The sequence below is a fragment of the Ovis canadensis genome, chromosome 9 (genome assembly GCF_042477335.2).
Source record: "Ovis canadensis isolate MfBH-ARS-UI-01 breed Bighorn chromosome 9, ARS-UI_OviCan_v2, whole genome shotgun sequence".
Lineage (NCBI taxonomy): Eukaryota > Metazoa > Chordata > Mammalia > Artiodactyla > Bovidae > Ovis > Ovis canadensis.
Genome location: NC_091253.1, coordinates 33066439 through 33088618, shown reverse-complemented (window position 1 = coordinate 33088618; position 22180 = coordinate 33066439). Strand labels below are relative to the sequence as shown.

Here is a 22180-nt window from a genome sequence, read left to right as displayed (position 1 = left end):
AGGCTGAAACTCCAATACTTTGGCCACCTCATGTGAAGAGCTGACTCATTGGAAAAGACCCTGATGCTGGGAGGGATTGGGGGCAGGAGGAGAAGGGGATGACAGAGGATGAGATGGCTGGATGGCATCACCAACTCGATGCACATGAGTTTGGGTGAACTCCGGGAGCTGGTGATAGACAGAGAGGCCTGGCATACTGCAATTCATGGGATTGCAAAGAGTCGGAAACAACTGAGCAACTGAACTGAATCCTGTTATCTTAAAATGTAAATTGTGGGAGTGGGTCTGGTAAAACTTTCACAACCTTGAGACATTCTTTTGAGTTATTGTAATAACTAATTTAAAAAGTATCTAATTCCCTTGCTAGACTAGTGAGGGGGGCACTCTCCACTCTCCCTTCTGATGTCTGTGTCAGAAGCTTTCTCTGTCCCTTTTTATACTTTAATAAAACTCTGCATCACAAAAGCTCTTGAGTGATCAAGCCTGATCCCTGGTTCCGAAGCTCAATCTTCTTCGGAGATCATAGTATCACTAGTTGTTCAATATTTTGCTCTCAGCCCTGCCTAACTCCTAGAGCTGCTATATGGACTAAATGAGTGAAGACATGTACAACACTTAGTTCATGGCATAGAGTAGGTGTTCATTAAACCTTATTGTTATTATTATCTTATTAGACTGGGAGACCTAAAAAAATGAATAGATTTCTGTAACTTAACTGAGTCCAATTTTCCAGTGTCCAAACTCAGCCCTGATTGTAAGATTCTATTAGAAAAACACATTTTCTGGTGATAAATGCATGCTATGTATTTAAATTTTCAAAAGAACACTCTGAGTTAGGGCTCTTATGATTCCCATTTCACAGAAGAGGTCATGTAGGCTTTGAGAAGTAAAGAAGCAGGAACCATATTACGTCTTCTGACTGCAGTTCAGGATGAAGTGTGTTCCCTAGAAGTCATCTCATGGTGCCATAGTCACTCTTCCAGGGAACCATTGCTGTGATCACATCCAGCAACAAACTCTAATAAGGTGGTGTATGCATGCTTAGTCACTTAAATGTGCCCGACTCTTTGTGACCCCTTGGACTGCAGCCCGCCAGGCTCCTCTGCCCATGGGGATTCTCCAGGCAAGAATACTGGAGCGGGTTACCATGCCCTTCTCCAGGGGATCTTCCCAACCCAGGATCGAACTCAAGTCTCCCGCATTGCTGGCAGATTCTTTACCGTCTGAGCCACCAGGGAAGCCTAGAACCCTGTCCAAATGCTTACAGTATTATCAATCAACAAGGGTCGTTTACTATAATGATAAAATTTGATTTAAACTTCTAGGTCACATTTGGTGTCTTGAGGGACTCTTGGGGTCTCAGCTTTGGAGGATTATAACCCTTTCCTATTTCACTACTGCTCTATTTAAGGTCTTTACTCCTCTTCCCTGTACTGTTACAAAAATATCTCCCAACCAGTTTCCTTCCCCTTGGCCTCTGTTTTCTCTCATCCAGAGTCAACTGGAGAGAGTTGCCCATCTCCATGGTTACCCTCCTCAAGCGCCGATCGGAACATGACACTTCCCCACTTCAAGTGTCAGAGACTTCCCATTGCCTGCGGGATAAAACCTGGTGTATCTCGAGAGGTCACCAACTATCTGTGCACTAACTCCACAGACGGAATTTAGAATTATAGTGACGAGGGAGCCTGCTTCAAATCCTTCACACACACACACACACACACACACACACACACATGCACAAACATGCCCATGAACACACATGTATAGACACAGAAGTGCACACATACTCATGCATATCTCACAAAGACACACGCGCACATACACACCATACGTATACACATACATACACACATACACATGCCACATATGAATACACAGCACACATGTACATATATACAATACACATGAAAGAAAGTGAAGTTGCTCAGTTGTGTCCGACTCTTTGCAACCCATGGACTGTAGTCTACCAGGCTCCTGCATCCATGGAATTTTCCGGTCAAGAGTACTGGAGTGGGTTGCACACATAAGCATACATACACGTGCACACAGATATGCACACATGTGGTTTCTGTCGTTCTTAACTACCAGGGTAACCTCCTTCATAGCCTTGTGGTTTTTAAAGGTACTTCAAATTTATTTGGCTGCACTGGGTCTTAGTGGTGCCACCCAGGCTAAGTTGCCCCAAGGCACGTGGTATCTTCCCAGACCAGGGATCAAACCCACGTCCCACAAGTTGCGAGATGGATTCTTTACCACTGGGCCACCAGGGAAGACCCATGACTTTGCTTTTAGGAAAAAAACTTTGGATCTCAGTGAAAAAGACCACTGTGGAGATAACATAGATGGGGAAACCATTCCCTTACGGTGTTACTTCTGACAGTCTTGACTCTGTTTCCTTGAGAAGCCTTCTGGTGTTCTGAGTAGCAACTCATCCCACCTTTCCAGTTTCCATCTCTCTGTCCCCACTAGTGTGTGACAGAAGGAGAATCCCTATAACATATTTGGAGTGATCAGTGAATAAAGGCCCAGGGCCATTTTGAGTGTTGGTTTGCCATTTGTGCAGGAGTTATAAATCTCACCCAAGCATGGACAAGACTGAAGCTGCTGGGGTCCAGATGCCATCTCACCATCAGAGCACCAGCCCCTCATTGTCAGTCTGTGCTCTGGGGACTGGTGTTGGGATTCTGACTCCTTGTGGAAATGTCAAAAAGGGGGATGAAGAGAAACCCTGACAAGGCAGGGGCAGTACCTCAACAGGGATCCATCTCTGATGACAATATACAGGGTGGCCATCAAGCCTGGGGATATCAGTCAATAAATGGCTTATCAACATTACAACATATGCAAATAATGTTAAGTATGGTTCCAGACTTGACGGCTTCTTTGGAGTTTTCCAGTTGGAACAAGTGCCTTTGGGCTGAATACAAAGTTGCATTGTGTCTAAGTGGTGCTTGGTTAAGATTTTTGACTTTTTGGTAAAACTATAGAACTGGAATTTTCTTATCCACACATGGAGGTGTAAATATTGTCTGCTGGTCATCCCTCAGAGTGCAATACTTGACAGGAGTGGAAACTCTACAAGTCCGAGCCAATTGCAACTCACGTTTGCCTACTTCTAGAGCTTGTGTTTATTTCTCTGCACCATGCTTTGTTGGTAACCGGAAGAATTCATGCTGGACCTCAAGTCACCTACATTATAATCAAGGAGTTGTTTGAGCATTAATAGACTCTGACTCATGCAGTTAAAAAAACATCCTCCTGAATTGTCTTGTTCTAAAGGAAGTAAAAGCTGTACTTAATAAACTAACAAGAGAAAGTCCTTGAATCACTTCAACTCCTCCAAATCTCAGTGTCCCACTCCAAAGCTTCAGAAAGGACACTTTAAATTGGTTAAAATGGTCAGGAGGGATAAGATCCTCTCCAGAAAGATAAATGGTAATGTTCTGAGAATCTTAAAGCATTTTGACAATAAATGTTCATTTCTTCTGCAATGTCATCTCTGCAGAATATCTTCTGCTGAAGTTCAAGTTAGAAACTCCTATAGAAAGTCTGTGAATGAATGGGTAAAGGGAATATTCTTTCTTTCTTTTTATCCTTCCTTCTCTCTCCCTTCTTTCCTTTCATTCTTCCTTTCTTTCTCCCTTTCTCTCTCTCTCCACACAGACACAGACACACACACACAGAAACACTGGAATATTATTCAGGTTTAAAAATGAAGAAAATCTTGCCATTTGCAATAACATGGATGAATGTGGAGGGTATTATACTCAGTGAAATAAGCCAGAAAGAGAAAGATAAGTCCATTTATATGTGGACAGTTTTTTTTTTTTTTAAGCTGTACTAATAGACACAGAATAGAAAGGTACTTGTCAGGAGTTAGGGATGAGGTAGAGAACAGGGTAAATGTTGGCCAAAGGGTAAAAATATTCATTATAAGATGAATAGGTTCTGAGGTTCTAATGCAAACGTGATGACTATAGTTGACAATATTGTATATTTGAAATTCACTGAGAGTAGGTCTTAAGCATTCTCATAAAAAGATTACTATGTGAAGTGATGGCTGTGTTCATTAACTTGATTGTGATCATCATTTAAAAATGTTTAAGTAGGGTCTTTCCTGGCGCTCCAGTAGTTGCGAGTCTGCCTGTCAGTGCCGGGTACGCGGGTTAGATCCCTGGTTTGGGAACCAAGATCCCACATGCGGTGGAGCAACTACCCTGTGTGCCACGACTACTGTAGCTTGCGTGCTCTACAGCCTATCCTCGTCAACAGGAGATGCTGCCACAATGAGAAGCCAGCGCACAAAAGCCAGAGAAAGCCTCCGCGCAGCAGTGACTAGCCCACGAGCCTTAACAAAGACTCCGTGGCTCTTAATTTTATTGATCAATTTAATCTTAACACAAATTTAAAGAAAGAGAGAAAGACAGAAAGTCAGTGGAAGGTTTTACTACTTAAACTTGATTTTGATAAGTCATGGTTGATAAGTTACAAACTTGCAGAGGCCTCAGAGCTGGTCTAGTCCAACTTTCTCATTTCAGACAACCAATCCAAGGAACATCTCTATTGGGCAGCCATAGACAAGAGAAGGACCCCGGAGTGACCCATTCATCACTGTATTTCCAAGACTTAGCACAGTATCTGACACATGGTAGAACTGAACAAATGATCTGTTGACTGACCCACTAATTGACTGACAGAGTAGAGTTCACAGACCTCATCAACTGCAGAGCTGGTATGAAACACTGGGTCTTCTGGGTTTGGGCCCACTGACTCCTTTGAAACTAGTCAACACATGATCACAATTCAACCTAGTTTTCAGGGTAAGACTCTCAAGCATCTGGATTAACAGCTGAGAAGCATCTGTAGCCTTTCCCATCTATGAAAGGCTGATCAAAGGGAACTCTGGTGGGAAGTGGTGGACTCCTTTCTCTATCCCTCTTGGAAGAAACATCTGTATCTCTGTAGCAGAGGAGGTAATAGCAGAGTGGACATCTCCAGCCTCTCTCCATCAGCCTACCCGGTCTTAGGGTTCGTGAGGGTGGGGTTTTTCATTATATATGCGTGTGTGCTAAATTGCTTCAGTTGTGTTCAACTCTTTGCGACCCTTTGGATTGTAGACCACCAGGCTCCTCTGTCCATGGGATTCTTCAGGTAAGAATACTGGCATGGGCTTCCATTTCCTCCTCCAGGAGATCTTCTCCACCCAGGATCAAACCCACATCTCCTACACTGGCTGGCGGATTCCTTACTACTGAGCCCAGGGAAGCCCTCTCACCATACACCTCACGGCAAAGCACCTCAGTGCTTTGACCAGGCCCTGGTCATGGGCTGGTTCCAGAGGTGAGACCCTGAAGGCCTGCCCAGGGGGCACACCTGCCCTCCCAGAGTGTGATGTCGGTCTCAGTCTTGAAATGACCAGGGTTGCTTCAGTGGGACAGGATAGTATTTAGGAAAAGTGTTTCTATGCCCTCTTCTTAATTAGGTGACTTCCCAGCCTTTCCCAGTGTCAATGGACTTCTGCCTGAAACCTGAATAAAGTCAGGGATCTGTCAGCAAGTAGAAAGGTCAGGCACATGGTGTTGGTCACAGCCAGGCTCTACTGTAATAGAGAGGGAGCCTCCAGCTCCTGAGGTTCCCCCTGCCTGTACCCAGACTGGTCTTGGGAACCAGCAGGCAAGCTGAGCCTACAGTGGAGGGTGTGCATGGGGGCGCAGGTTGCTGTCTCTGCTGACTTTAATCCAGACTAACACTCCCAAGCATCACATGCATACCAGGTAGACCATATGACCAAGGTGTGAGTTCACAGGGAGAGTCTTCCAGTCTCTTTTCAACAATACTCTTCTCTTAATAGACGAGGCACAAGCCATGGAGATTTCTGTCCATGGGTCCTTTCTTTACTGCCTTTGCTGTGGTTGTGGGAGGATGTGATGCTTGAAGGATCTGCAAACATTTTGGAAACTCGAAGGGAGCTTTGACAACACTGAGCTTTTATCACACAGCCACAGACAGTCTAGTTCTAAAGTCCTTGGCCTCAATAACTCATCCGTCTTTGATTAAATCTCTGTCAGATATACTGACCAAAGCCAACAGCACTTGTCACACACCATAAAGACACCCCTGGCTGCCCTTCCTGTTGACCTTAGGATAAAATGAAAGTGAAAGTTATTCAGTCATGTCCGACTCTTTGTTTATTCTCCAGGCCACAATACTGGTGTGGGTAGCTGGTCCCTTCTACAGGGGATCTTCCCAGGGATCAAACCTAGGTCTTCAGCATTGCAGGCGAGTTCCTCACCAGCTGAACCAGCAGAGAAGCCCAACAATACTGGAGTGGGTAGCCTATCCCTTCTCCAGCGGATCTTCCTGACCCAGGAATGGAACTGGGTTTTCCTGCATTGCAGACAGATTCTTTACCAGCTGAGCTACTGCGATCCCTTAACATGATTTGAGAAGGCCCTGCAGGTTCTGGCTGATCCCAGGGTGCAGCCTGCCTGTCACCACATTCCAGTCGAGACCTCACCAACTGCCTTGGCAGCACATCTCAAATTCTGCACATGGCCATCTATCCTCCAGGCTCTCCATTCCACCTCCAGGATCTAACGTCTTACTCTTCAGGTAACAGCTTAGACATTTGTACGCTGGAAAGTATTCTCCAGCACCCCAGATTGCACAAACTGTTGGTTTTCTATCGCCCCCAACAACCCTGGTTTGATTCATCTCAGAGCATATTGTACTGTGTTGAAATTGTCTATGCATTATCTCTCCCTGAAAGTAAGCACTACATTCATCATGTTCCTTGCTGTATCCCCAGAAGACCAATTTGTTGAACAAATAATGAAAAGGAAGTATAACTAAAACACACATATGGACACCTTATCTTTGACAAAGGAGGCAAGAATATACAATGGAGTAAAGACAATCTCTTTAACAAGTCGTGCTGGGAAAACTGGTCAACCACTTGTAAAAGAATGAAACTAGATCACTTCCTAACACCGCACACAAAAATACTCAAAATGGATTAAAGATCTAAATGTAAGATCAGAAACTATAAAACTCCTGGAGGAGAACATAGGCAAAACACTCTCAGACATAAATCACAGCAGGATCCTCTATGGTCCACCTCCCAGAATTCTGGAAATAAAAGCAAAAATAAACAAATGGGATCTAATTAAAATTAAAAGCTTCTGCACAACAAAGGAAAATATAAGCAAGGTGAAAAGACAGCCTTCTGAATGGGAGAAAATAATAGCAAATGAAGCAACTGACAAACAACTAATCTCAAAAATATACAAGCAACTTATGCAGCTCAATTCCAGAAAAATAAACGACCCAATCAAAAAATGGGCCAAAGAACTAAATAGACATTTCTCCAAAGAAGACATACGGATGGCTAACAAACACATGAAAAGATGCTCAACATCACTCATTATTAGAGAAATGCAAATCAAAACCACAATGAGGTACCACTTCACACCAGTCAGAATGGCTGTGATCCAAAAATCTGCAAGCAATAAATGCTGGAGAGGGTGTGGAGAAAAGGGAACCCTTCTACACTGTTGGTGGGAATGCAGACTAGTACAGCCACTATGGAGAACAGTGTGGAGATTCCTTAAAAAATTGCAAATAGAACTACCTTATGACCCAGCAATCCCACTTCTGGGCATACACACCGAGGAAACCAGAATTGAAAGAGACACATGTACCCCAATGTTCATCGCAGCACTGTTTATAATAGCCAGGACGTGGAAACAACCTAGATGTCCATCAGCAGATGAATGGATAAGAAAGCTGTGGTACATATATACAATGGAGTATTACTCAGCCGTAAAAAAAAAGAATTCATTTGAATCAGTTCTGATGAGATGGATGAAACTGGAGCCGATTATACAGAGTGAAGTAAGCCAGAAAGAAAAACACCAATACAGTATACTAACACATATATATGGAATTTAGGAAGATGGCAATGACGACCCTGTATGCAAGACAGGGAAAGAGACACAGACGTGTATAACGCACTTTTGGACTCAGAGGGAGAGGGAGAGGGTGGGATGATTTGGGAGAATAACATTCTAACATGTATACTATCATGTAAGAATTGAATCGCCAGTCTATGTCTGACGCAGGATGCAGCATGCTTGGGGCTGGTGCATGGGGATGACCCAGAGAGATGTTATGGGGAGGGAGGTGGGAGGGGGGTTCATGTTTGGGAACGCATGTAAGAATTAAAGATTTTAAAATTTAAAAAATAAAAAACTAAAAAAAGAAAATAAAATTTCTAGATGCTTGTAAAAAAAAATAAAACACAATGAAACTAGCAGGTTTATTGGTTTTATGGGAGAACTAATGGGCATAAATCTTCATGAAATAAGTCAAAGAGCTCCACCTTGCAACACACACATGATTGACCGCAAAGGAAAGGGTGCTTTTGGTCTTTTCCATCAAGCCCACCAAAGGCCCGGTATCAGGGAGGAGGTCCCAAGTTACCTGATGGTTTTGATCATGCTGAGGCCCATTTCTACACAGCAGTGGGCGTGGTCCTGGCGGGGCTCGGGAAGCCCTGAAACGCAGTAGTAGCAGTCCCCCAGGATTTTAATGCGAAGGCAGTGATGCTCCTGAAAGGCATGATGTGGGAAAGGATTGAGTCAGCAGATAGGCAAGTGCTTCCGAACGGCTTGGGAAAGAGGGGAGCTGAGTCAAGAGGTCTGCGCCTTGGGATCAGGGGCTCCTCCTTTTGAAAAGCTGTTATCTTCCCAGGAAATTAGGGGATGTTTGAAGGTATCAGGGGCATAATGGAGTCATGGAAAAACAGTGTATTTTGGGCCTGACAGATACACTGTCATATCCTGGCTCTAATCTTAATACCGACTGTGTGGATGGACCTGGCAGAGTGGGCATTCAACATGGGTATTCAATGTTCCCCTACGAGTCCTGCTCCCACTGATACATTTCTTTTCAGGACATGTCCTTGGTTTGGTAGCTTTTCCTTTTTTTTTTGTTAGCTCAAAACAAGCACTTAAATATGTAAATCACTTAGAGATACCAGCTATTTCAACTCTATATAAAGTCCTTTCCCAGCTAGGGTACTGACACCTTAATAAGATGGGCTGACTATGTCTAATACATACTTCCATTCATTTATTAATTCATATGCTTATTGATAAAAACATCAGTTGAGCACCTATATATCATAAAGCAACCATTGTCTCCGACACAAAGGTGATTAATAATAGCCCCTAGTATGCACCAGGAACTTCCCTGGTGTCTCAGTGGCAAAGAATCTGCCTGCCAAAGCAGGAAACTTGGGTTTGATCCCTGGGTCAGGAAGATCCCCTGGAGGAGGGCATGGCAACCCACTCCAGTATTCTTGCCTGGAGAATCCCATGGACAGAGGAGCCTGGTGGGCTATAGTCCATGGGGTCGCAAAGACTCAGACATGACTTAACAGCTAAAGAACAACAATATGCATCATATACTAAACAGAATGGATCTCACAGCAACCTTGAGGTAGGTACAGTATTTATCCTCATCATTTCACCAGTGAGAAGCAGGACACAGCTGATGGGGGATTCACATTCTTGAAGATATGATTCTTACAAAGTTTCAAAGAGCAACAAGCATCTAGGAAACAGTGCATCCTTTCGTACTGAATCAGAATAGGCTGGATTTTGCAGATTTTAGAGGAAAGAGAACCTGGGACAGTATAGCACTGGGGCAAAGAGTGCTGGCAGAGGAGCTCCACTGCCAGAGACCAAATTCTAGACGCCCCCACCCCACCCACCTCATCTTTACTGTGTGTCTTTAGGTCAATTACTTAACCTCTGAGCCTCTGTTGCCTCATCTATAAAAAGAGGATAAGGAAGACTAGGACCTCAGGGATGTCCCTGGTCATCGCGTGGTTGAGACTCTGCACTTCCAATGCAAGGGGCGTGGGTTCAATCCCTGGTTGGGGAAGAGATTCCACAGGCCATGTGGTCAACCAGTTTAAAAACAAATAAAATAAAATTGGGTCTTTAGGAAAGAAAAAAAAAGAATAGGACCTCACTGTGTGACTGTAAAGATGAAGGAAGATGATGTGTGGGAAGGCTTAGTATAAGGTCGAGCAGATGCGACACTAAAAATACTGCCCGTCTCTGTGCTGGGGGCTTGGACTCCTGTCCTAGTTCTTCCACATTTCTATCTGCGACCACGGCAGAGGCCCTCTAGATCTCCTTGGGCTAGATGGCTGGGACTCAGTGGCCTGTGTGGTGTTCTCTGGATTTGAAGCCCTAGGAGCCTATGAGTCTATGGCTTTGTGGGTGAGCAGCTCTCCTTGGGAAACCAGAGTCCAAGGGCAGGAGGAGGGGAAGTGCAGACACAGAGGGGCCTGCTGAGATGCCAGAAGCACACCAATGCCCTGGTACTGCAGGCGATAAAGCACCATGCTGGCTTCTTAAGCTGAAGAGGGGTTGGGACATCATGTTTGATTAACGAGTAAAATCACTCTCCCAATAAAAAAACAAATACCAGACAGGGAAAAGAGAATCAGAACTGGCTTTGGTGTTTCCCTGTCTGCATCAGATCTCCAGGGTCTTGCCAACCTTTCCAAACAGGCACAGATGCGATCTTCAGAATGCTGATAGCATGCACAGCATCCCATAGTTATTTTTAGGAGCATGTAGCTTCTATCTATTGGCAGCTTCAGTGCCACTAATTTTGCAAGACAGCAAAAAGGGAAGCTCAAGACCTTCACTTGCTCCTCCTAACACACTCTAACATCTAGACTGTGATGGCCAGAATAGAACTAGATACTGGCCACTGGTTTGGGTGGTTTCTAGATTTGTGGAGTCCATGGGACAGTTATATACATACATACATACATACATACATACATACATATATATATATATATATATATATATATATATATATATATATATATATATATATATGACTTCCCTGGTGGCTCAGATGGTAAAGCATCTGTCTACAATGCAGGAGACCTGAGTTCAGTCCCTGGGTTGGGAAGATCCTCTGGAGAAGGAAATGGCAATCCACTCCAGTACTATTGCCTGGAAAACCCCATGGACAGAGGAGCCTTGTAGGCTACAGTCCATGGGGTCTCAAAGAGTTGGACACGACTGAGCGACTTCATTTCACTCATATATATATATATATATATATATATATATATATATATATATAACAACCAGAGGGCCCAAGAGACTGCATCAAGGTTCAATTTTGTGTTTTGCCAAGGAAGTATGAAAAATGTCCATCAACATACAAAAATAACAACCCAACTATCCCACTATTCCCATCACTTTTTATAAAAGAAAGGGCATTTTTAACTCACTTCTGTCTGTATAATAGGTTCTAGGTTCATCCACCTCATCAGAACTCACTCAAATGCATTCATTGTTATGGCTGAGTAATACTCCACTGTGTAAATGTACCACAACTTCTTTATCCATTCATCTGTCAGCGGACATCTCGGTTGCTTCCATGTTCCAGCTACTGTAATTGAACAATGGGATACATGCATTTTTTCAACCCTGGTTTCCTCAGGGTATATGCTTAGGAGTGGGATTTCTGGGTTATAGGGTGGTTTTATCCCTAGGTTTTTAGGTGTGAGTTCTAAAAGGTCTTGTAGGTCTTCATAGAACCATTCAACTTCAGCTTCTTCAGCGTTACTGGTTGGGGCATAGACCTGGATTACCATGATATTGAATGGTTTCCCTTGGAGATGAACAGAGCTCATTCTGTCATTTTTGAGACTGCATCCAAGTACTGCATTTCGGACTCTTTTGTTGACCATGATGGCTACTCCATTTCTTCTGAGGGATTCCTGCCCACAGTAGTAGATATAATGGTCATCTGAGTTAAATTCACCCATTCCAGTCCATTTTAGTTAGCTGATTCCTAGAATGTCGACGTTCACTTTTGCCATCTCTTGTTTGACCACTTCCAATTTGCCTTGATTCATGGACCTGACATTCCAGATTCCTATGCAATATTGTTCTTTACAGCATTGAACTTTGCTTGTATCACCAATCATATCTAGTGGAGATGATGGCATTCCAGTTGAGCTATTTCAAATCCTGAAAGATGATGCTGTGAAAGTGCTGCACTCAATATGCCAGCAAATTTGGAAAACTCAGCAGTGGCCACAGGACTGGAAAAGGTCTGTTTTCATTCCAGTCCCAAAGAAAGGCAATGCCAAAGAATGCTCAAACTACCACACAATTGCAGTCATCTCACATGCTAGTAAAGTAATGCTCAAAATTCTCCAAGCCAAGCTTCAGCAATATGTGAACCGTGAGCTTCCTGATGTTCAAGCTGGTTTTAGAAAAGGCAGAGGAACCAGAGATCAAATTGCCAACATCTGCTGGATCATGGAAAAAGCAAGAGAGTTCCAGAAAAACATCTATTTCTGCTTTATTGACTATGCCAAAGCCTTTGACTGTGGATCACAATTAACTGTGGAAAATTCTGAAAGAGATGGGAATACCAGACCACCTAACCTGCCTCTTGAGAAATCTGTATGCAGGTCAGGAAGCAACAGTGAGAACTGGACATGGAACAACAGGCTGGTTCCAAATAGGAAAAGGAGTACGTCAAGGCTGTATATTGTCACCCTGCTTATTTAACTTATATGTAGAGTACATCATGAGAAACGCTGGACTGGAAGAAGCACAAGCTGGAATCAAGATTGCCGGGAGAAATATCAATAACCTCAGATATGCAGATGACACCACCCTTATGGCAGAAAGTGAAGAGGAGCTAAAAAGCCTCTTGAGGAAAGTGAAAGAGGAGAGTGAAAAAGTTGGCTTAAAGCTCAACATTCAGAAAACGAAGATCATGGCATCTGGTCCCATCACTTCATGGGAAATAGATGGGGAAACAGTGGAAACAGTATCAGACTATTTTTTTGGGGCTCCAAAATCACTGCAGATGGTGATTGCAGCCATGAAATTAAAAGATACTTACTCCTTGGAAGAAAAGTTATGGTCAACCTAGATAATATATTCAAAAGCAGAGACATTACTTTGCCAACTAAGGTCCGTCAAGGCTATGGTTTTTCCTGTGGTCATGTATGGATGTGAGAGTTGGACTGTGAAGAAAGCTGAGCACCAAAGAATTGATGCTTTTGAATTGTGGTGTTGGAGAAGACTCTTGAGAGTCCCTTGGACTGCAAGGAGACTCAACCAGTCCATTCTGAAGGAGATCAGCCCTGGGATTTCTTTGGAAGGAATGATGCTAAAGCTGAAACTCCAGTACTTTGGCCACCTCATGTGAAGAGTTGACTTATTGGAAAAGACTCTGATGCTGAGAGGGATTGGGGGCAGGAGGAGAAGGGGACGACAGAGGATGAGATGGCTGGATGGCATCACTGACTTGATGGACGTGAATCTGAGTGAACTCCGGGAGTTGGTGATGGATAGGGAGGCCTGGAATGCTGCGATTCATGGGGTCGCAAAGAGTCGGACACGACTGAGGGACTGAACTGAACTGAACTGAACTGATCCCTAGTTTTTTAAGGAGTCTCCATACTGTCTTCCATACTGACTGTATCAATTTACATTCCCACCAGCAGTGCAAGAGTGTTCCCTTTTCCACACCCTCTCTAGTGTTTATCGTTTGTAGACTTTTTGATGATGGCCATTGTGACTGGTGTCAGATGATACCTCATTGTGGTTTTGATTTGCATTTCTTTAATAATGAGTGATGTTTAGCATCTTTTCATGTGTTTGCTAGCCATCTGTATGTCTTTTTTGGAGAAATGTCTATTTAGGTCTTTTCCCCACTTTTTGATTGGGTTGTTTGTTTTTCTAGCATTGAGTTGTATGAGTTGCTTGTATATTTTGGAAATTAATCCTTTGTCAGTTGTTTCATTTGCTATTATTTTCTCCCATTCTGAGGGTTGTCTTTTCATCTTGCTTACAGTTTCCTTTGCTGTGCAAAAGCTTTTAAGTTTAATCAGGTCCCACTTGTTTACTTTCGTTTTCATTTCCATTACTCTAGGAGGTGGGTCATAGAGGAGCTTGCTATGAAGTGAGTCAGAAAGAGAAAGATAAATATCGTATTCTAATGCACAAATATGGCATATAGAAAAATGGTACTGAAGAATTTATTTACAGGGCAGCAATGGAGAAACAGACATAGAGAATAGACTTATGGACATGGGAGAGGGGAGGAGAGGGTAGGATGTAAGAAAAGAGTAACACGGAAACTTACTTTACCATATGTAAAATAGACAGCCAACAAGAATTTGCTGTATGACTCAGGAAACTCAAACAGGGGCTCTGTATCAACCTAGAGGGGTGGGATGGGGAGGGAGATGGGAAGAAGGTTCAAAAGGAGGGGATATATGTATACCTATGGACTTCCCTGGTGGCTCAGACGGTAAAGCATCTGTCTACAATGCGGGAGACCTAGGTTCAATCCCTGGGTCAGGAAGATCCCCTGGAGAAGGAAATGGCAACCCACTCCAGTACTATCGCCTGGAAAATCCCATGGACAGAGGAGCCTGGTAGGCTAAAGTCCATGGGGTTGCACAGAGTCAGACACGACTGAGCGACTTCACTTTCACGGCTGATTTATGTTGAGGTTTGATAGAAAACAACAATATTCTGTAAGGCAATTATCCTTCAATAAATAAATAAAATAAACAAATAAAAGTGTGAAGGTCATCAAAAGGAAGGAATGAGAAACTGTCATATCCTCAAGGAGTCTAAAAGAGACATGAGAATTAATATAGTATCCTGGTTAAAAACTGAGGCAATTTGAATGAAGAATAGACTGTCATTAATAGTAATCTATCAAAATTTGTTCATTAATCTCAATGAGTGTATCATACTAGTGTAAGATTTTCATAATAGGGGAAACTTGCGTGTAGGACATATTGGAACTCTGTACTATTTCACAATTTTTTTCTATAAAGATAAAACTGTTTTAAAATAAAAACTACATTCAACTAACTTTTTTAAGGGAAAAAAAAAGGAAAAGGCATTTTAACACTGAAAAAGTAAAAAGACACATGCTTGGAATAAAGAAAAGCTTTTGGCCCTAAATGAAATTAATGATAAAAACTCACTACATTTCTGTATATGTATTACACATATGTAGATATACATGCAATTGCTACATATATATACTGCATCTATTGCTAAATATATATAGATATATACATATCTATATGTATACATAGAGATATGTACACTACAGAAATGTGAGTTTTCATGTACATATAAATATCTCATAGTGGCCACAAGTTAAAATTTGTTTGCAAAGGAGCAAATCCCTTGCTCTTATTTTGAGTGAGAACACTGAGGCTGGGAGGCAGTGACTGGTAACATCAGTTGGGCACCCTTCACGTGCAAATGGTCTTTGGGCAGAGCTTGCAGTGACTCAGGCCATTGGTGACCTGGTGCAGTGGAGACATCTTCCTCCCTGTTGACCATGGGAGGAAGGAGGGGAAGTGTGGAGCAGGGAATACTTTGGTCTAAGAATCAGACCTCCATTCTAGTCAGATTTACCAGCTGTCTGACCTTCGATAAGTCATTGAAGCCACTGACACGTGGGCTTCAATTCGCCATATGACTCCAGTCAAAATGATGCGCTTGTCCTCAACAAGTAACAAGGCAAGCATGGCCGTCAACTAGCAATGGCAATGACAGCTAGCATCTGAAAATAGTCTTCTCCACATTCAACACCACACCGTATCTTTTCTCCTCTGAGTATCACAACAGCCTTGAACACAGCAGAGCGTGTTTTTAGATATGAAAGTTTCAGCATACAAGAGATGGAAAACTTCCTGTGCCACAGGGCAGCTGGCTAAAAATAATGATATGGACTATAAATGATATTCAACAGCCCCAAATCCGTGATTTTTCCATGAAGACAGAGGTGAAAGCATTTTGGAAAAACTTAGGGAAAGGGAGTTGTATTTATTAAGCACATACTACGTGCCAGGCTATATGCTGAAGGCATCACATTGACCTTGTTTAGTCTTTAGGACCACAATCTGAGCCACGTGTCACTTCACAGATGCATTACGGAAATGAAGGTCATCCAGCAAGTCAGAGGCAGAGTGGAATTCACAGCATCTCTGTCTGACTTTGGGGCTCCACGCTCCCTTTAGAAAAATACCGAAATTGTGGCAGAGTCTAGGATGATAGATTTTCTGACAAAATGTGTTTTGGAAGGAGACATGGAAAACAGTTTATTACCTTTTGGAGCAGACAGAGGACAATGTGGTGACGATGTTTGAAGGGTCCATTTTCCTTCTGTTTAGAAGGTGAAGCTGACAGCTTCTTGAAAAATTGTGGTCCCCAAACAAATACCATTTGTGTATGTATATCGGAGAAGGCAATGGCACCTCACTCCAGTACTCTTGCCTGGAAAATCCCATGGATGGAGGAGCCTGGTGGGCTGCAGTGCATGGGGTCACGAAGAGTCAGACATGACTGAGCGACTTCACTTTCACTTTCATGCATTGGAGAAGGAAATGGCAACCCACTCCAGTGTTCTTGCCTTGAGAATCCCAGGGACGGGGGAGCCTGATGGGCTGCCATCTATGCAGTCGCATAGAGTCAGACACGGCTGAAGCGACTTAGCAGTAGCAATGTATGTATATATGGCTCAGACAGTAAAAAATCTGCCTACAATGCAAGAGATCCAGGTTTAATCCCTGGGTAGGGAAGATCCCCTGGAGAAGGAAATGGCAACCCGCTCCAATATTCTTGCCTGGAAAACCCCATGGACAGAGGAGCCTGGAGGGCTACCATCCCTGATGTCACAGAGTCAGACACGACTGAGTGACTAACCTTTTTACATAAATATAATAATAATTTGTGTACGTATATATAAATATAAATAAGGAGATAATGAGGGACAGGGAGGCCTGGAGTGCTGCAGTCCATGGGGTCGCATAAAATCAGATACAACTTAGCAACTGAACAACAATATATAAATATAAATACAAATATGAAAGGGCCTGTCTTCTCATCTGTCAAGTTCTGTCAATTTGCAGACACATTCTTCTGATCAATTCCTGTGAGCTGTCAGATGATCTGACAGTAATATCCAAGCAACATCCTTTTTTTTTTTTTTTTACCAGAAACTGCTTTGAAAAATTCACATTAAAAAAGCCAGGTTGCTTTGAAAAAAGATATAGAAAAAGAAAAATAAAGTAGGGTGAGGGTCTTGTAAATTTTATTCAGTTAGTCCTAATATAATACTTTTCTTCTTATCTTGACGGCTTTGATATGTTAAAAATCTTAGGGAAAAAAATCCAGAGAATTTATGAAACTATATATATACCTAACATTGAGGAGACACAGGTACCAAATTATCAAAGATGGTTATATCATTGGGGAGGGGTAAGATTATAGGGATACATACTTTCTATATGGTCTCTTTTTAAAAAAGTTTAAAAATTTTTTGGCCACATTGCACAGCATATGGGATCTTAGTTCCTTAACCAGGGATCGAACCTACGCCCCCTGCCTTGGAAGCAGGGAGTCCTGACCACTGGACCACGAGGGGTTCCATGTGTTGTCTCTATCTTTGATGTTTGAATTTACATAATGGACAAGTAAGGCTTTAGTAATCAGAAAAAAAAAAAAACAACAACCATGAAAAGGAAAAAGATTCTCAGAACAAGAACATTAGTGCCATCAATGCACTTTAAAAAGTTATATTAGAAATCATGGCAATTTTTATGGTCCTTTATCTAACTGCAACTATACAAATTAACACATAAATATATTGCCCTAGTAAAAACAAAGCTGTAGATAAGTCTCCTTGAGTAGTCTCTCCCCCTCAGACACACCACATGCTAGAAACCTGGTCCCTTTTCCCCTCTTGAGACTGCTGTGCATTCATACATACATTTCTATATTTTTATGTATGCACTATTTTTCATGCTCTTTAGTTACAAATTGATCAATTTTGTTGTTCAGTTGCTAAGTCATGTCCAACTCTTTTAGGCCCTATGGAGCGTAGCAGGCCGGGACTCCCTGTCCTTCTCTACCTCCTGGACTTTTCTCAGATTCATGTGCATTGAGTTAGTGATGCTGTCTAACTATCTCATCCTCTGCTGCCTCCTTCTCCTCCTGCTTTCAATCTTTCCCAACATCAGGGTCTTTTCCAATGAGTCAGCTCTTCACATCATGTTCATGGGTTCTTTGCATCACTGTTCACGGGGTTCTCACAGCAAGAATACTGGAGTGGTTTGCCATTCCCTCCTCCAGTGGACCATGTTTTGTCAGAACTCTTAACTATGACTCATCCATCTTGGGTGGTCCTGCATGGCATGGCTCATAGCGTCATTGAGTTACACAAGGTCCTTCGCCATGACAAAGCTGTGATCCGTGGAGAGGAAACTGACCATACCATGTTTATAGATCTAACATGTGTTTTTTCATGCAAACACTTGTCTTGTAATTTCATGTTTGGTACAGAAATGGCTATCTCATTCTTTAAAATCTATTGATAAGCTTCCCATAGTGTTGGAATAGTTTCTTTTTAAAGATATTATTTTTGATGTGGACCATTTTTAAAGTCTTTATTCAATTCATTACAATACTCCTTTTGTTGTTTATATCCTGGTTTTTTGGCCCTGGGGTATATGGGATCTTAGTTCCCCTCACCAGGGGTCGAATCCATGACCCCTGCATGGTGAAGTCTTAACCACTGGACCACCAGAGAAACCCCAGAATTATTTCTTGCAACAATAATTTAGGTTGCTTCCCATTTTGTCAGGAATCTGAAACAAGGTTTCAGATGTAATGATGTTGCTTTAAATTTACAATTTTAAAGCCTTGATAATAGCATACATATCATTTCTAGTTTGGAAGGGAAAATGGTAGTTATGGACTATTTTTTTTTAAAGATCGAAGATCAAAAGTTACTAGAGTTTGCCAAGGACACTAGAAAGAGTCAAAAACATTTTGCTTTGAGCAGCCTGAACCACAAGGGCGCTGAGGAACTCAATTACATTAAGAGGATCTTTAACAGAAAGCTTTGAAGTTTTTGCCTGTATATTAATGAGGCAGTGGATAAATGGGCAGCTGCAGTAGATGGTATTTACACGGGAAGTGGGTTCTGTCAGATGCATGACAGAAAACTAAGCAAAGAATTATGGCACGGCAGGGAGAGGTCATTATAAAGCCACAGAATTTTGATATTAAAAGATACTAGAAAAGGCAAGTCTAATCCTCTTTCACACAGAAGCAAAATCTGTGACCCACTTGGTTAAGTGATTTGCCCGAGGTTGGGAGGCAAAAACATTTCAAGCAGGTTTTCTCATTCCAAGGTGAGCTGAATTGTTTCCATTGGGAGGATTTCTCCAGCTTTTTCATGAAAGTCCCCTAGAGTGGAAGGTGCTGATGCCCCTGGGGTAGGTGGGTGGGTGAAAATGGGCTTGGGGTAGAGTGGGAATCATTGAGTACTTCTGGGTGTGCTGAGGACTTATTTTGAGCCAGACTTTGTGTTGTTTCATTTATCCTTCATTACGATTCTGATAGGAAACTGAAACTCAGAGAGGTGATTTGTAGTTAATTGAAGTCCAGCCCATAGCTGTCCATAGCTCATCCAGTAGTCACATACGGATGTGAGAATTGGACCATAAAGAAAGCTGAGCACTGAAGAACTGATGCTTTTGAATTTTGGTGCTGGAGAAGACTCTTGAGAGTAACTTGGACTGCAAGGAGATCAAACCAGTCAATCCTAAAGGAAATCAACCCTGAATATTCATTGGAAGGATAGATGCTGAAACTAAAGCACCAATACTTTGGGTACTTGATGCAAAGAGCCAACTCATTGGAAAAGACCCTGATGCTGGGGAAGATTGGAGGCAGGAGAAGGGGATGACAGAGGATGAGATGGTTAAATTGCATCACCAACTCAATGGACATGAATTTGAGCAAACTCTGGGAGATAGTGGAGGACAGAGGAGCCTGGTGGGCTACAGTCCATGGTGTTGCAGAGGGTCAGACACCACTGAGCAACTGAGCATGTATGCACTATTCTGATAGGAAGCTGAGATTCAGACAGGGGAGTGCAATTGAAGTTAACTGAAGTCCAGCCCACAGTTGAAATCCTAGAGACCTAACTTTCAGAGTCATCCAGCATGAGTAACAATACATTCTGACATCTCGCTCCATCCCTAAAATGCCTGGGGCATTGCTTGGTGCTCAGAAGCCAGCACCTGGCCTCAGGCGGCCTGAATCACAGATGCACCAGGGGTCCCGGGCAGATTATTTTACTTCTTTGAGTCTCGGTCACTTGTTCTACAAAATGGGAACAATAAAAAAACTTCCTTTATAGATTTTCGTAAGAACTGCCTAACTGTAAGTTAGGTAATCCAGGGCAAATACACCGAGTAACACAGAATGTACGCTGGGCAGTTGATGAATGTTTAATACGCTTGAAATTAATCATTTTACTCCATTGTCTATCCGAGTTTATTTTTATATTCATTAAAACAAAAATCTTTCAATAAGATTCAAACTCCAGAAAGACTATAGCTTCTTGCAGCCCAGGGACTCGCTGGGCTGTGCACACCCATCTCACCTCTCCCCAACCATGTACAGTGTGAAAGTGAAAGTCTGTAATGTCTGACTCTCTGCAACCTCATGGACTGTAACCCACCAAGCTCCTCTGTCCATGGGATACTCCAGACAGGAATACTGGAGTAGGTTAGCCATTCCCTTCTCCAGGGGATCTTTCTGACCCAAGGATCGAAATCGGGTCTCCTGCACTGCAGGAAGATTCTTTACCATCTGAGCCACGAGGGAAGCCCCAGCGTACAGTGTAGCTAGGGCAAAAAGCTGGGGCTATAAGGCCAAGTCCACATTCCTTAAATGTCATGCTGTGCCCTCCAGACTTGTGTCTGCGTTCCTCTTTAAGCTCACTCCTCACTGCAGTCTCCCATGCCCTTTACGCTCCAGCAATCTTGAGCTCCTTATAGCTCTCCAAACAAGCAGCACACTTCCGCATTTTCACACTTGCCTGCCTTTGCGTGGCTCAGCCTGGAAGGTGCTTTGTTATCTAATCTGATGCTGGCAAAGCTCCTGCTCTTCCTCAGACCCCATCTGCATATGGCCTCTTCTCCTGATGCTGCTCAACCACCCCCCTCCTCACCCCAAGCACTGACCATGGGCACCAGGACTTCTGTGCCCTCTGCCTGTACTGCACTGTCCTGCAAAGTTGGTGGACTTGTTTCTCCCTTAGCGGAGTCTGAGGGCAGGGGCTGATTCTATCTTGCCACAGCCTCACACGGTTCCTGGCACATAGTAGGTACACAAGGCCTGTTGACTAAACAACTTGGATTGCATCTTTCATAGCAATCCTTTATCTGGGTCAATGGGGATTACTGTGACACCAGAAACTGACCTTGATCATATCTTTCAGTTCTCTTTGGAGGGCCATTTTTGTTCTTCTCAGCACCTCTGGGCAGAAATATTGAGAACCAGAGTATAAAGTAGAAGATCTATGTGTAACTGGCACCAACCACCCTTGAAGCAGCGATAAAGAGGAATGGTGTGCATTCTTCCCTGCCTGCAAATTCCAGCCCTTCAGGTTAACCTGGTCTTTCTCCTGGGAGGAGACCTCAGTTTCCACCTCTTCTGCCCCTGTCAGCCTCCTGCTTAGCAGCTGTCCAATAGCTGCAGGTTACAACGCAGGGTCCTTGGCCAGTCCTTGCTTATTTTTCTAGCCTCCCCTCTACCCCTTTCAGCAATGCTAAATATCTTCTGGTTCTTCACACATACAGCATCTTTATTTTTGTTCTCTCCTCTGCATACATTGACCTTTCCTGTTTTCTTTACCTCCTAATTGGTGTACAATTTTTATATAATAAAATTTACCATCTTGATAAATGTGAACAATCATGCTTACATACAGAACAACCAGATCACCCCACAAATCACCTCACCCTATGCTTTTCTGCATAGAACGATGCTATGCTTCTGTGCATGGGACAACAGAGGATGAGATGGTTGGATGGCATCACCAACTCGATGGACATGAGTTTGAACAAGCTCTGGGAGTTGGTGATGGACAGGGAAGCCTGGCATGCTGCTGTGCATGGGGTCGCAAAGAGTTATACACGACTGAGCGACTGAACTGAACTGATGCTTCTGTGGAATCCATCCACTCCCTCCATCCCTTATCCTAACTGGCAATGACTTATCCC

General features: G+C 43.0%; 1 protein-coding gene across 4 annotated transcripts in view; it reads right to left on the bottom strand.

Moving 5' to 3' along the window:
- The window catches only part of ADCY8 (adenylate cyclase 8), a 233412-nt gene that overhangs the window by 122981 nt on the left and 88251 nt on the right, over nucleotides 1-22180 (bottom strand). For all 4 annotated transcript variants that reach the window (XM_069600951.1, XM_069600950.1, XM_069600952.1 and 1 more), the window contains exon 5: nucleotides 8485-8612. In XM_069600951.1, coding sequence (XP_069457052.1) covers nucleotides 8485-8612 — 128 coding nt within the window. The remainder of the gene's footprint in view (nucleotides 1-8484; nucleotides 8613-22180) is intronic.